Source organism: Ptychodera flava, chromosome 12, assembly GCF_041260155.1.
Source record: "Ptychodera flava strain L36383 chromosome 12, AS_Pfla_20210202, whole genome shotgun sequence".
In the NCBI taxonomy this organism is placed as follows: domain Eukaryota; kingdom Metazoa; phylum Hemichordata; class Enteropneusta; family Ptychoderidae; genus Ptychodera; species Ptychodera flava.
In genome coordinates this window covers 7,949,796-7,964,820 of record NC_091939.1, presented here as the reverse complement: position 1 = coordinate 7,964,820, position 15,025 = coordinate 7,949,796, and the positions used below count along the sequence as shown (strand labels likewise).

The window sequence follows — 15,025 nt, the reverse complement described above, 5'->3', positions numbered from 1 at the left end:
GTCAGCGTTATCGTTATACCTTGAAGAAGATTATGTAAATTTGTACGCACTATGTTGCGCATGCGCGCACGTCGTCTGTTGGACGCTATTCCAACATGGACGACTGCCGGCAGCTGTAGCCACAGTCGTTTGGTGGGCTATTCAGCTCTGGGACTATTCGACCCATAGACGAGTGTACAGAAGCGAGAAACACCTCTCGCTTCTGTACACTCGTCTATGGGTCGAATAGTCCCAGAGCTGAATAGCCCACCAAACGACTGTGCTGTAGCGGTGTAGAAAACGTAAACGGGGGCCAAAAAAGCAAAATGGAAAGCTGATGGACGCGAGCGTTGGGACCGATTTGAAACTTTCTGACCTTGGCTCATACTACAACTGCCATTGAAACATTTGTTGGTACTACGGTAACATGGTTGCACGCGTGATGTTGAGCACGCGATTATGCAGTACTACAACCACGGTCCCTCCACAAGGGACCGTGCTACAACTTACAAGCTTGGCGGTACTCTGAGCGGGGGTGAAGGTTTGTCAATGCTCTTCGGCCAAGCTTGATGTCGATAAAGATTAATCCAATCTTGTTTGCAAATCTTGAGATAAGGATTTTGTCCAAAGCTTGGACAAGGGTTATTGCCAATGCCAAATCTTAAATCAAGCGTACCTGGGATTAAGCTTCAGTGAAGCTTGGCATTTTAACCTTCACCTAAGGACAAATAACGGAGCTGTTACGTATGGCCGGAAAAGGCAGACACGCAGTTTGGTCGATATCGCGTCGTATTCGAGCATGGATGTAAACAATAGACTGTTGTACCCAAAATGCAGACGCATTATGTGTCATAACCCCTTTATCATACATGCATACATATTATTACCATTTCCCTGGCGAGGAAATCGACAGAAATAGGCCTTGTTTATTCATTATTCACGCTGTACTCATATAGTAAGTTGTTTGCGAAGGAGTGATAGCAACGGTTTCACTTGTTGATATTATTCCGCTTTTGGGCCATTTCACTTCACTGTGTGGTTGTGGTAAAATTTCAAATTAAACAATTTAATTATTAAGATGTCAACCCGGGTTTCCATAATATGAAGGATGTTTATATTTATAATATGTGAAGTACCGCATTAAATATGAAACAAAGGCCGGAGTGTGTAAAGTGAGAAATTTTTCAGCTCTGAAAAATACTCACAGCCCTTCGTGAAAGTTACGAGGCCCACCAAAAATCCGGTCAAAATCGACCTCGCGCAGCTCCCGGAGGAAAACCTACAGATATCTGTACGGCCGCATGTACGAGTGCAATGCGGATGTACGTTTAATATTACTTGTGCCAGTCAGTTCATCTTCAAGAATGGTCCATGTCCGTTCCTTACACGTCCCATATGCTGAATTTACCATCTTAGAAAGGAATTTGTGAGCGGATTAGGAATACTTGAAGTGAGTGCAGCACTTCCTCGTAACTGGTATACTGTGTACATTTTGTCAATATATGAATAAATCATTTCAAAGATATTTACATCATCTGCTCGTATATTTTTGTCACTGGCTTACCTAAATATGATGACTAAACTTGTTTAAACGACCTACATTGAAATTTTGTCTTTCTTTGGTGTATCTTTACTAGTAATATGATTTGTGTCAAAAACTTACAAGGAACTGGATCACGAACTTTCTGAGTCACTATGAATCGTAAAGTGGTATGTGCATCTCTTCGCTGTCGTGTATTTTCAGAAGTGTAGTCGGATTTTTGTGGCTCATTTATGGTTATACTCGATATAATTCAGTGCATCGGTATTAAACCTTGTCAACAAGAAACTTGTCATATAACGGTTCATTCATAAAAGTCATGATGCAGTCGATCAAGCCGCACTCTTCAGCTGTGCAGACAAAGAGGGACCATGATCAGTGTTTCCGTTAACGTAAAATCCTGCGTATTTTACGCAAAATTGTTCGGAAATACGCAAAGAAAATCATGACTGCGTAAACAAATACGCATTGAGAGATGCCGCCCAATGACACGACGTACTTGGCCCGCACTACATTGCCTGAACGTGGTTCAATTCAGGACAAAAATAGAACATATGCACCTGCTTGCAAGTGACATTTATCATGATATTGCAACATTTTAGACTTTAGCAGACCACAGCACTTTATGCAACATTGTATTTCATCATCACAAAACGTCATGTCAATCAGATGCAAAAAATTTGAGAATCGATCGAGTCTACGTTGTTGGTAACACAATACAGTTAATGGTCATTACGTCGCATGTTATTTGGAAAGTATTTACGGGTGACCATTTAGACTCTGTCGGGTTGCATTCTTGAGAGGTCCCGCTGGACTTTGAACAGTATCTGCTTTTTGTTGGCCCTTTGAAAACACTAATTTCGTAGTAAGAAGGGATTTTCTTTGAACATGAACTCATTGGGCTGCTCAACGATCATATACATGATGCATCACGGCATGGCAAACGTTCAGCTACACCTTGAAGCCCCCCAGGTTGTTGTTTTTTGTTAATAGAGCACGCGCATTACAGGAAACCCTCAAGTTCTACAGAAAAGACTGCCCAGCTCACTTCAGATACTGATTCCTACCGTACGCATTTTGATTACATTTTACGCAAATAAAAACTCTGTTGCGTAAAATCGTACGCAAGTTTTGAAATTGTAACGGAAACGCTGATGATGATAAGAGGTGTTCCTGTCGAGATGTCCCGTCTCAACGCAAAATTTCAACGCGTTCGTGTTTATTGTATCCAAAGCCCGCTTACTGGTCTATATTTTATACTTAAAAGTGGGTCATAACTTTCAAACCAATAATTTGCCAAGACTCGGCAGCAAAATCGGCTCCCTAAAGTAAGCAAAAATGCTGAGGTCAAATGCTGGATGGGTCAAGGGACCCAAAAGCTACAGTAAAAACGAGGACGATAAAAAGCTTATCCGTAAAGTTCGGCCCAAGGTTTACTGCCCAAGCTCAGAACAATATTTGGAAGTTAAGCTTGTATAAAGGTTAGTTTGCCCTAAGCTTCAACAAAGGTGTGCAAGGATAAGCTTCAGCTAACCTTGGGTGTCCCAGTCGGCACGCTCACCATTTTTCTGGGCTTCGCCGCCAAGCTTCATGGCTAAGCTTGGACTAAGGTATTGCACAATCGCGAGCTATAGTTCCATACCCGGACTCCATACACACGCGAACGTACAGCAATGTAGATTACACTGCCGCCCCACGAGACTCTATTTAATCTTCACTGGAAAATATGGTTCTAAAACAGTAGCCCACATTTTGGACTTAGTTTTTAAATTGTCAATCGACACTGTTATGTCGGTTTAGAGCACAGCAACTTACGGGAAACGTCGCTTCACGATGCCCTTCACGATCGGTGCTGGTCTGTTTCTATCTTTGGTCAAGCATGGAGGTAGCAGAGATGGGTCAAAAGAGTGTCGCTGGGTGTCGCGATACGTCGCCGTTTCAATTTTACAATCAGTGAATCTGTCGAGTATCGCCTCAGTCGTTTATTTTAAGTCATGAAGAATCGCTTTTACGTGTAACTGAAGTTGATTTTGGTTTCATACGCGGGGCCATAATAGTACATGTCACAGTCGAAAGCGAAATAGCGCAAGAAAAACCCGGCATCATTCCTGATGGTGAGCAAAAAGACTGCAGCAGATCACATGTGAAAACTACAAAAACAAGTGCGACTTACTCGCATTCCTTGAACTTCTAAACTACAGAATTTTTTAGAGCATCGAGAGTTGGTCGTATTCGAAAGCAAGCAAGCAAGAGACGCCTTGTACTATAGGCACAGAAATCGGTGCTTAAATGAACTTGACAACCATTTCACACTTGCGAGCAAGCGAGCGCGCGTCGTCGGCAGAACGCAGACCTGTAAACCATTCCGGCTGTATTTTTTTAAAACTTTTCTAGTCTTGTAAGCAGACTCTAACCGTTACCAAACAGTGTACAGTTAATATAATTATAAGCTAGATACGTATTTGACAAACAGATTATGCCCTGAATTATCTTTCTAGTGTTTATCGTGTAAATAGTAACCACCGCTTACGCTGACCAGCCTCACATTTCTACGCACAATTTTCATCATTTTTAGGCGAACTAGTGTTCAGGACTTGTCAGAACTTCTCCAATCTGATGCCCAATATTTAACCTTGACCCAAATCGAATGAATTTTTTCTTAAACGCACAAAAATCTGACTTTTTCGGCGATTTTGTGTGAAAAATGGGACGTTTACACAAATCGTCGTTTTTCTCAGTTCCGATTTTTGCTATGTATGCGCACCTTCAAATGAGTGTAAGTCGGCGACGCGTGGGCGGATTTCCCCAATTCTTCGCATGCTAACACTTCATGATTAGACCTGAAAAACCGTGTTTTAGATTTTTGATAACCCCCCTGAAGTGACGATAACTTGACAAACGTGAACAAAAGCCGATAATTTATGCGAAAATCCGACAGTTCACACTTCGAAGGCTCACTGTGCAGAAACAAAAGCGAATTTCAAAAATCCAAAACACGGTTTTCCCCCAGTATATCCAGCTGTCTAGTGCCGTTAACAGATCACTTAGGGGTGCTGCCAATTCTTACTTATACTTTTTTAAGTGAAAAAACTCAAAATCACACGTTTTTGACTTAAACAAACATACGAATGCATGTTTTGACAACTAAACAAAATTTTTACCTTCTTCAAATATAGATCTAACAGAAAATGTACCACATGTTGGGTGTGAGACCCCGTTTTTAGCTACTATAGACTATAGTCTATAGAAGCTATTGGGATGGGTATCCGTCCGGCGTCCGTCGTCAGTCTGTATGTATGTATGTATGTATGTATGTATGTATGTCCGTTTGTGAGGCGTCCGTCCACTCAAATATCTTGAGAACCGCAGTACTTACTGATTTGATATTTGTTGTGTAGATGAAAAATACGATTTTGAGAAACTATTTTTTTTAATTTTTTGATATTGTTGAAAATAGGCAAATTAATGCCAAAAAAGGTGTTTTTGGTAAAAAATCTTCTTCTTCATAACCGCTGGTCAGACAGCTTTGTTATTTGGTATACAGGTCCCTAGGGGTAACCCAACTTAGACTTGTTCAAATTGTGATGAAATATGCAAATCTGTATTTTTAAGGAATTTTTTGTCATTTTTGGTCAAAATTTGACTTACATTGTATGTAATTCTTGTACTGTATAAACCCTATCAATTCACCCAGAAAAAAATAATTAATATGATTTTAAATAATTGAATTAATTAGGAAATCATCAAAGCCAAAATAATTTTAGTGTAGAATTATCAGAAAGTTCAACTTTTTTGACAGTTCATAGTGAAATGCTTACCATCTTGGAGGATTAAAACATGTAAAGGCAACTTTCCTGAATCCCAACTTTGACATATTCTGAACCGTCATTTATTGTGCCCTGTATGTTATCTAAAAGAAATTGCTCAAAATAGTCAATAGAGATAGAGATAGAGATAGAGAAAGTTCTAATTTCCATTTATGGTTGACTTGGTAAGGATAAAATAAAATTACTTTTTGAGGAAAAAATAGAGTGGTCAATTAAAAGAGTGGTCAAAGTGATAGGGTTTTTATGGTAAAGCTAGGCTGTATAAAGATTCCTCATGTGCTATTTATAGCAATTATGCAATCTGTGTAAACAGTGCAATGAAAGTGTAACATGATTCCTTATAATGCTTTTGATGACCTTGAACTTCTTAAGTTTCAAACCTTTGTCTCTTCAGTGTGCTTTCTCTGAGTATGTACAGTCTCAACTTATTAAACAGAACTCACAATGTTAATCAAAGATATCCACCTTCTTCATCAATACATGTGTCACAAAAGGTTATTCTCTACATAACTCAACAGAGCTCTGTCAACTGTTGAGTTGCTTGTTCTTTCAAAACCGCTGGTCAGACAGCTTTAATATTTAGTTTACTTGTCCGTAGAATGACCTTAGTGAGATAATTTCATACAGTAAGGAAATACTTAATTTTGTATCCATGTCTATAGTAGCTTCAGGGACTTTGGCCCTATGTTTTATGTGAAACTTTTGATTGAAAATATGTGACAACAAACCTGAGTCACTACCTTAAGGAGCATATTATAGAGGACTTCAAAAGTGTAGAATACAGCTTCATCATGGCAAAGATGGTGGAGAAACAGGAAAGAAAGAATGAATATTAAAACTTAGTCTAGTTTTGTGTGTGTAGATTAAAAAGAAGTGTATGATATGTTACTGACTGCTTTCTATACTTTTTGTGAACAGTATGTATAATTATGTCACTTGTATGTGCCCTGCAGGGCATAATATTGCTCTATAGGTCAAGTAATTGTGCTACACAGGGACAGTGTAGGGGGCCCATTGGTACATGCCGTATAGGGAATAAAAGTGCCCTATAGGGCATGGGTAAGTGCCCTACAGGGTATAATATAGGGCATGGGTAAATGCCCTATAGGGAATAAAAGTGCCCTATAGGGCATTGTTAAGTACCCTACAGAGTATAATATTGCCCTATAGGGCATGGGTAAGTGCCCTAAAGGGTATGATATTGCCCTATAGGCAGTGTTGTCCTTATATTTAAAAGTAGCCGGGTAATTTAAGAAAGTAGACGGGTGGACTGCGAGGGAGGGTAGCGACCGAGCGGCGAGTGAGCGTAGCGAACGAGGGGGGGGGGAGAGCGCGAGAGGGGGGTGTCCCCCCTCTCGCAAGGCGAAAAATGAAATTTTGGAGTGGAAATGGTGTTCCCTGGTGGCATCTGAGGTGACATTTAGCTGAGACTGAACAGTACTTTTGTTGTGTGTCTTAGACGTGGCTCACATACAACAAAACAAACAAACATTATTTTGTTTTGTTTGTATTATTTATGACACACTTATGGTTTTATTTGCAGTGAAGATGTAACATTTAATCTTAAATCACCCGCTTTCTGCTCATTTCATTGCTCATTTTCCTTTCTTCATTACCACATAGCAGTTTCCCCAAAACCATCAAACTCATTCTATTCTAATCAAAACACATTCGCTTTTGTTAAGAAAAACATCGGTAAGATAATCCACTGTAACAGTGTTCGCATTTACGAAAAAAATGCGTATATAGAAAACTCATCACAATGAAAAAATGCGTAGAGAGTCGATCCAATGCGTAATAATATTACATTGAGTCTCTACGCATTTTTTCATTGTTATGAGTTTTCTATACGCAAACGATAATAGTAAAATGTTTGCAAAAGCACTCTACGCGACTGAGCTTAGGCGACAACCAGACGAGATGAGTGCCTGCTTAACATTAGATTTGTTGCAACATTTCTGTCCATCACTCATTTTGTGTGGAAAGTTTCGGATTCTCTGAGTGTAGTCTGAAAAATCGGCATCATCGAGTCGGGGCACGTTACCATGTCAGCTGTGCCTACGAACTTACTACGTTGCTAATTTTCAGGCGAGCGATAGTTTCTGAAACTTATGACACAAAGTGAGTGATTGACAGAAATGTTGCAACAAATTAAATGCCAACCGTGCGTGATCATTGCGTCTCGCTGTCCCCAAATTTGATCAAAGCAGATATGCAGCATGGCGTCGGAAGGAAACAACTCTATTTTTTTCAAATTTGCTCCACGAGTCCGTAAAAAAAATGATTCAGAGGGTCCATCGAAATACACTATCGGGCATCCCAACATGGAGAACATGGAGAAGCGCAGTGAAATTGAACCCATGCCGGAATCCACGACGTATTGTCCTGTTGTCTTAAGCAACAGGGGATCACCGCCACGGTGAAGCCGTGAGCCGTGACGATGATGCGCCGGTCGGCAACGGTCGGCAACACACATGCCTGTGACCGTGGATTCTAGTACGTAAAAATAATCAATGAAAAAAAATACCCATTCAAATAAACAGTTGCTTCTAAAAAAATCAGTTCTAGCTCATTTTTTTAAAATCTAGAAAATGCGTCGGTATTGCTCTGAGAATAACTTGATTTGTTGAGAAGATCATACTCGTAGTGACCGTGACGTTGGCAGCCAGCGCGGCGGCGGAAAACTAGCTGCAGTCTCATGAACTTCGAATCGTCGATCAAAATCACATCTTTTCGGCGCTTTTTTCTCACAAATTCAGCGAAATTGAAGTTTTTCATACATAAACTAAATATATTTTTGGAATCAAGTATACCTTTCGAACGGGCTTTCTTCGGGAAAAAATATTCCATCGGCAAGGTGCCAGTGGCCGACGCCACATTTCTTTATGACGCCTAAGATTACCTTCATACTAATCAAACGCAATTACACTGCTCGTAACAAAGACAACACCATAGGCGCGTCCATCAGCCAATCACACTATTTAACAAATAAAAGATCGGGCTCAAAAAGCCACAAACGGGTATTTAGAAGCTGTTTTATGTTTGTGCAGTTCCATGCGGGGAAAGGGGTCGCCAAACTGCTAATCGTACGTGTGCCATCTAACAGCTGCCAGTGGCAGTGCAATCCCGAAATTACAGGTCTATAAAAATAATTTAATGACGTTAAAAGTAGCCGGGAAAAAATGCAAAACAGCCGGGTTATTTACCCGGCACCCGGCTTCTAAGGACAACACTGTATAGGGCATGGATAGGGTTGCCCTATAGGGCAAGCATTGCCCTACTGGTACCCTACTGACATCCTACAGGATTCAGTTCTGCCCTATAGGAATTTTTGTAAGTGCAGTGAACAAACGGGTGCGGTCACGCTGGTTGTACACAATGCCATGTACAGCACGGTAGAAATACATCACTAAAATGATCAACATTGTGTATAATTATATATATATATATATGTATATATATATATATATATATATATATATATATATATATATATATATATATATATATATATATATATATATATATATATATATATATATATATATATATATATATATATATATATATGTAGACCAGCAACAAGCACAATGCCTAACACAAAAATTACACTCAAGACCATGATTGGCAAGCCAGAGCAGGACAAGGGAGATGCTGTTGCTTCGATACGGGAGAAGGTCATCGCGTTGACGTACACGGATATATGAGAGAATGCAGTCCCACAACCAGCTACACAACGTACCGGCCCCGCGATGACTTGGACCACGACCCACTGTTGATCACCATTTCTTACTTCTTCTAGTAATATGTGGCAAGAAATAGTCAAATGACAGGACACATAGACAAAACGAGCGGGTTTTCACGGCATTTGGCAGGAAAATTGCACGGCTACACATACGGACGTATTGAGAGATGCTGTGCACGGTCATGGCAGTGATCCAACGGCTAGCTAGTGCAGGCCTACCAATGCTACGCAAACTTTGTTGTTGTAGCTTTTGATTGCCGGGTAGGTCTGAATCCTCTTTCAAATGAGATAACCCCCACATAACAAGAAGACCTATGAAACGTCCTTCGCTTGACTTGATACCTGTACTCGGAATTCTTGTTTGAACCCCAACGGAGTAAACTTCTTAGTGGAGTTGGATTCTCCACAGCCGAGTGTAGCGCGCCATATACCCGGTTCTCTTGACACTGCCGTTCATGCAGACCACGGAACAGATGTTTCTTGCTGCAGCGGGCATTGCTCTGCGAGCTGTAGATTAATTTCTGTAGCTTGCATTTTGTCAATTGTATTCCTGTTGAGCCACTTGAAATGAAAGTTCTCGTCCTTACTAGCGATGTCGTAGACCAGAGCCCGGTCATTGATAGTCTGTTGACATATACACGCGTACGGGTAAGCTCCATGGCTCTAGCGAGCCCCATTCAACTGATTCAAGAAAATCATGATCAAATGTGATCCAGCGTGTAATTACTGTTCAATATTCAGCAGATATTTAACTTAGATTAATTGACCTTTTATTGCGTGTTACATTTTGTAAGTTGGTATGCTTGTGACAAATCAGCCGCCATATCAGCGGCAATATCGCAAACATAATAATCAACCCATAACCTTATGCAGCATTCTCGGATATGTTGTCAACAAGGGGGGACCCCCTCAGGAGCTTGCGCAGTGTGACGACCACTGCGCTTTAATTTTCTTTAAGTCTTGAGTCTTTCTCTTTTCTGCTGCAGATCTGTCTGTTAGTGCCTCTTTTGATAGGCAGCATTTCTATGTTTCTTTTGATGTGCAGCTGGCTCAGAAGGTTATATGTCATTGGTCAAATACCCTATTCACAGCATCTTAGGGAGACTGTTGTGTATAATTCAATGATAACGGTAAGATTCAGCCACCAATTGGATAACAGCTTTTGAGATGCTGCAGGTTAGCCCCTTTGTTTTGCTGTTTAAAAATCATTCAGTTTCATCTCCCCATTATGGCATATCAAATGGTTCACCCCATATGACAAAAATAGCAATACTGCTCATAAGCCAGAGTAAGTGCGCTTTTGTTTGATCTTCACAGCTCACAGAGAAACCAATGGCGTGCCTGTCCAAATACAACAGCTATGGGAGAAAATTCATGTTACCTTGATCAATATAGCCATAATGGGTCTCAGCACCGCATGAAGGTAACTGCTACCAATGCTCTTGATGAGATCAATAAAGAAATATGGTACAATCCGGACACTGAAAGTAAGTTGGCTTACAGATTTCACGACCAATAAAAACCCTTCCAAGATCCCTTGTTATCCAATATTTTACTTATCATTATAATGTTGTATTTTGCAAGATTTTAACGAACTTCATAAGTTTTGACAACTTCCACTTTTTTACCCATGAGTGGAGATGTGATATTGAGCCAAATTTATGTGTATTTTCACCTTCATAGTATGGTATGTTGTAGGATGTTTGGTCAGTAAAAATCATGTCGATAGCTGGTACCCTGGGTCTTCACGATTTTAGCTTCCATTTTACCATATATATGAAAATGGAAGCTTTTCTGATAGGTGGGAAAAGTCAGCTTTTATCTTTTGCATGTGTGGCTATGTCTGTCCATTGCTTCACTATGATATTTGATATATGTAGATGCATCATTGGTTAAGGCTTACATTGTTCAAATGGAAGATATGGCCCAGACCAATAATATGCAAATGAGGTTGAAAAAAGAAGTGATATACTTCTGGTCAGATTCCTCTAATTTATGGACAGCTTGGTTCTGAGCCCTAAAAGGTGTCCTATGTGTCCCCAAAATGTCTGTCCATGTGTGTGTGTGTGTGTGTGTGCACGTCCATCAGACAGAGTTTGTACCAGTCATAACGTAGATTAAAATTGCCAGCTACATGTACAATTCCACTTTGGCTGTTACTCCCTGATTTGCATATCAGTTGGCAGCTTGTCTTGCTGCGGCCTGGGTTAGGCAAATAGTTTGTAGGCAACATTAACTTGAAGAGGAAATTACCATAATCACAGCTGAAATGGGCTTATACTCTCATTGGATTCTAAATTAGGTATGGAATTCAAAGTTGGGATTTCTTTAAAGCATCCAGTGCTTATAACTGCCCATACTGTCCATGCTGTCAGCACTTCAACATTCTTGAAATTGAAAATGAATGTAAATTTCAACATTATCTTCATAACATCTTCGGTATAGAATTGAAGCATCTTGTGCCTTCCTTTGCTGCCTTTTATTTTCTTGTCTATGTCAAAGGACCAAGAGGTCCGCATATGTCAACAGATGGAATCTCCATGCCATATTTTTTACGTTTTTTTGACATTGGCCATTTCATATGTAATGAACTATGCAAATTGTGCATATTGAATTATTCATGCCATACTATCTAAGAGTTCCATGTGTTCCTTTCATTTTTTGTACCAATACTCATTACTGATCCTGTGGAACAACAATGTACAGTACAGTTGTACCAAATGAGAATAAGACTGTTGAAGTTCAACAGACAGATGGTAATGACCTATCTATCATGCAGTATTTGAATTATTATTACAATGAGAGGACAGCAGAGGCAGTTACTCAGCTCTGAGGATAATAATAGTTGTGACTAAGTCAAGCAAAACAAAATTGTTCGCTTTTTTCTGTTTACAGCGATGCCTTTCCCACCAGAGAATGTTCAAGTGGTACCAGCGAGTCAAAACTCTTTGCTGATCACATGGGATCCTCCGGCATCTTGGCTTACTCAATATTACTTTCTTGATTACAAAGTGCAACATTACAGCGAGTGGGAAGAAGGCCAATGGTCAAAGGTACTTGTTCTGCTGAGCCACCATCAACACATCATGCATGCATTTACAAACTTCATTGACATGCAAGGGTTTTTATCTCACATCTCATTTAGAATAACATTTATCGGTGATTTTTTTCCCTATATCCAGCTGTGCCATTTCCTCCGGGTTCTGTCAACATCCTTCCTCAGAGTCCCATCTCTGTCTTGGTGACTTGGAAAGCTCCATATAATTGGTACACAGACTCCTTCAGGCTAAAGTATAAATTGCAGTATGTAAATGAATGGGAGACTGGTTGGTTTCAGGTACCCATCATGCATTTATCTAGTTGTTGCTGTGCTGCATATTGTAAAAACATGCTTTCCCTGTGTTGCTTTTCTTCATCTTAATATTGTGTTGCTCGCTTTTCATAAGCATAACAACTGTGAAAAATTTTAATTAATTACTTTTTTTTTTTCATAATTCTGAATTTTGTTAACCTAACATCATAATCGGAGCAGTACAGGATGATCTTCTGATACAAAACGGGAATAAGCTAGAGTTTTACAAACAGTGAAGTTAACAAGAATCTGTACAAAACACCTCATAAAGCAATAGTACTTTCTTTGAGTTTGTATGGTAATCCTTGCCAACACTACATGTACTGTATCTAAAATGCAGCGTGTTGGTAAACTCATTATACCGGTAGTTCAATCTCATTTTCAGTGATAAACAACTACATCAGACATAATATGTTCATTTAGGCTATGTTGAACACTTCTGTCATTCCACTGAACAAGATTTCAGCCTCAAAAACTGCACTTTATAAATGAAACCATGAAAGATACTAGAGAATTCTACCATTGTCAAAAGAAATTGAGTTCTAAGTTTGGTTTTCTTCTCCTCCTATCTTTAAAGGGATACAGTCACCTGTAATCTAAATACTGGGTATGCCCATATATGGTCAAAGGGGCGTTCCTTAGTATTCAAAATACCCATGTGAGGGCGCTGTTTTTAAAAAGCAGCCACCCGCTTAAAATCTGTGATTTGTTAGATTTTCTCTTTCCATGGTAACTGTGGCAAAATTGGAACAGGTGACAGTATACCTTTAATAATCAAGGTGTGCTGCCTACTTCACCAGGTGACGAAACTTAATGCAAGCAATTCACAAATCCAAAAGGCTGCATGTTATTTCGTTATTTAATATTCAATTGATATTTAGATTATCACACAAGCAAGTATTCCATCATCACCTTATGAAATTTTTGGAGCTCCCTTCAAGTCAAATGACAAATTTTCTTCAAATGTAGCATAGATATGCAAGACAAAAATGGCAAATCTTAATTTAGAATTTTAATCCAGTATCAAGAATTGTTCTACAAAGGGATGTACCAGTAAAGGTAGCTTTAATAAGGATTGTTAAAGTTTTCTCACCATTTTAGTACAGGCCTATATTAAACTTTCTAATGTGAAAGGATATCAGTCAATTTCACTTCAGAGATGAGGTGGTAAAAGGGTTCATCTGGTATTAATTTTCTTGATCAGACTCAAACTCATCATGTAACCTGCAACTCACACAAGAAGTCAGAGACAAATTAAACCACTTGGTCACGTCATAGTCCGTGCTCTGGCTATTCTGTATACTTACAAACCCACAGCAGCATGTATTAACAGATTTAAGTTGCTAATGAAAGAATCCAAAGCATGCTTTGCATTCTGCGTGTAGAAGTGTCTGTATCACATCCCTGTATTAAAACCTGATTGCTTTGTTTTTGTTGCGTGCTTTTAATTAACACACTGTAATATATGCATAGAAGTGAATAACTGCAGACTTCAAGTAGGATCGTTCTGATGTAGAAAATTTACATTCTGAAAGTGCATGCATTTATTTCTGATAGAGAAAGTAGGAAATATTTCATTCATGGTACTTGTCACCACCTTTCTCTCTCTCTTGACCCTCACAACTTCCTGGTCATCAGCTACGGTTCAACCTCCCTTTTCGTAATGTGAGTAGAGTAGAACTCTATGTATAGAGTAGGCCTTTCAATTACCAAGAAAGATTTTATGCAAAATTTATTTGATGAACTGACTTTCCTCTTTCTGTTTGATTTTGTAACGGATGGATGGACAATATAGGAGGTCAAGGTATGGCTGAATATTGGTGTAAACATTTTTAAACAACAGAAGAACCTGATTGTTCACTCATCCATTTTTGTTTTTCTGTAACCATATCTGCATAACGTAATTGTGTGTGTGTGTGTGTGTGTGTGTGTACATATACCATACATATATATATATATATATATATATATATATATATATATATATATAAAACGCTCTGCTTTTTGCATCGAGCACTGTAATTTCCCACAAGAACATCTTTTAAGGTGAAGTACTACGAATTACGTCAAAATTAAGTTGTGGTGTAATTTTCTTGAAACTTTGCACAAATATTCTTTGAAGTTGTGCAAGTGCAAAAATGAAATAAAAAATGGGGGTCACCACGCTTGTTTCCATGGAAACGGACGTTAAAATGGCGTCGTTAGAAATAAATAAAAATGATATAATTCACTCAAACTAAAGAAAGCAATTATAAAACGCTTAGCAAATGAGTTAATTTTAATAAATACCAAGACTTAAGATCCATATCTATCGAATGTATAGTTTTCATGATGTTTGTAAAGAAATTTTAACATAAGTATCGATTACAAAATGACGATATCGAAATTATATCACTACATAATTTTCGAACTTTCTTCCTGTCGCTTTGAATGGTGCCATTTTGACCAAACTTGGCGAATAAAATCCTGACATAATACCATTTAGTTTACACTTTTAATAAAAGGGTGTCACCATGCTACTTTTTACAATATCTCCAGGTGAATGGGTAATTTGTGCCATATAAATGGGAGAGAAATGTTAA

General features: G+C 39.0%; 1 protein-coding gene across 5 annotated transcripts in view; it reads left to right on the top strand.

Annotated features, from left to right (window-relative positions):
• Positions 1–15,025, top strand: part of LOC139144878 (uncharacterized) — a 57,180-nt gene that overhangs the window by 17,241 nt on the left and 24,914 nt on the right. For 2 of the 5 annotated variants that reach the window (XM_070715700.1, XM_070715702.1), the window contains exons 4-5: positions 10,409–10,578; positions 12,274–12,428. In XM_070715700.1, the coding sequence (XP_070571801.1) occupies positions 10,409–10,578; positions 12,274–12,428 (325 nt within the window). Of the gene's footprint in view, positions 1–10,408; positions 10,579–11,986; positions 12,145–12,273; positions 12,429–15,025 lie in introns of those variants that run through there. The other 3 variants (XM_070715699.1, XM_070715701.1, XM_070715703.1) reach the window with 2 other exon arrangements.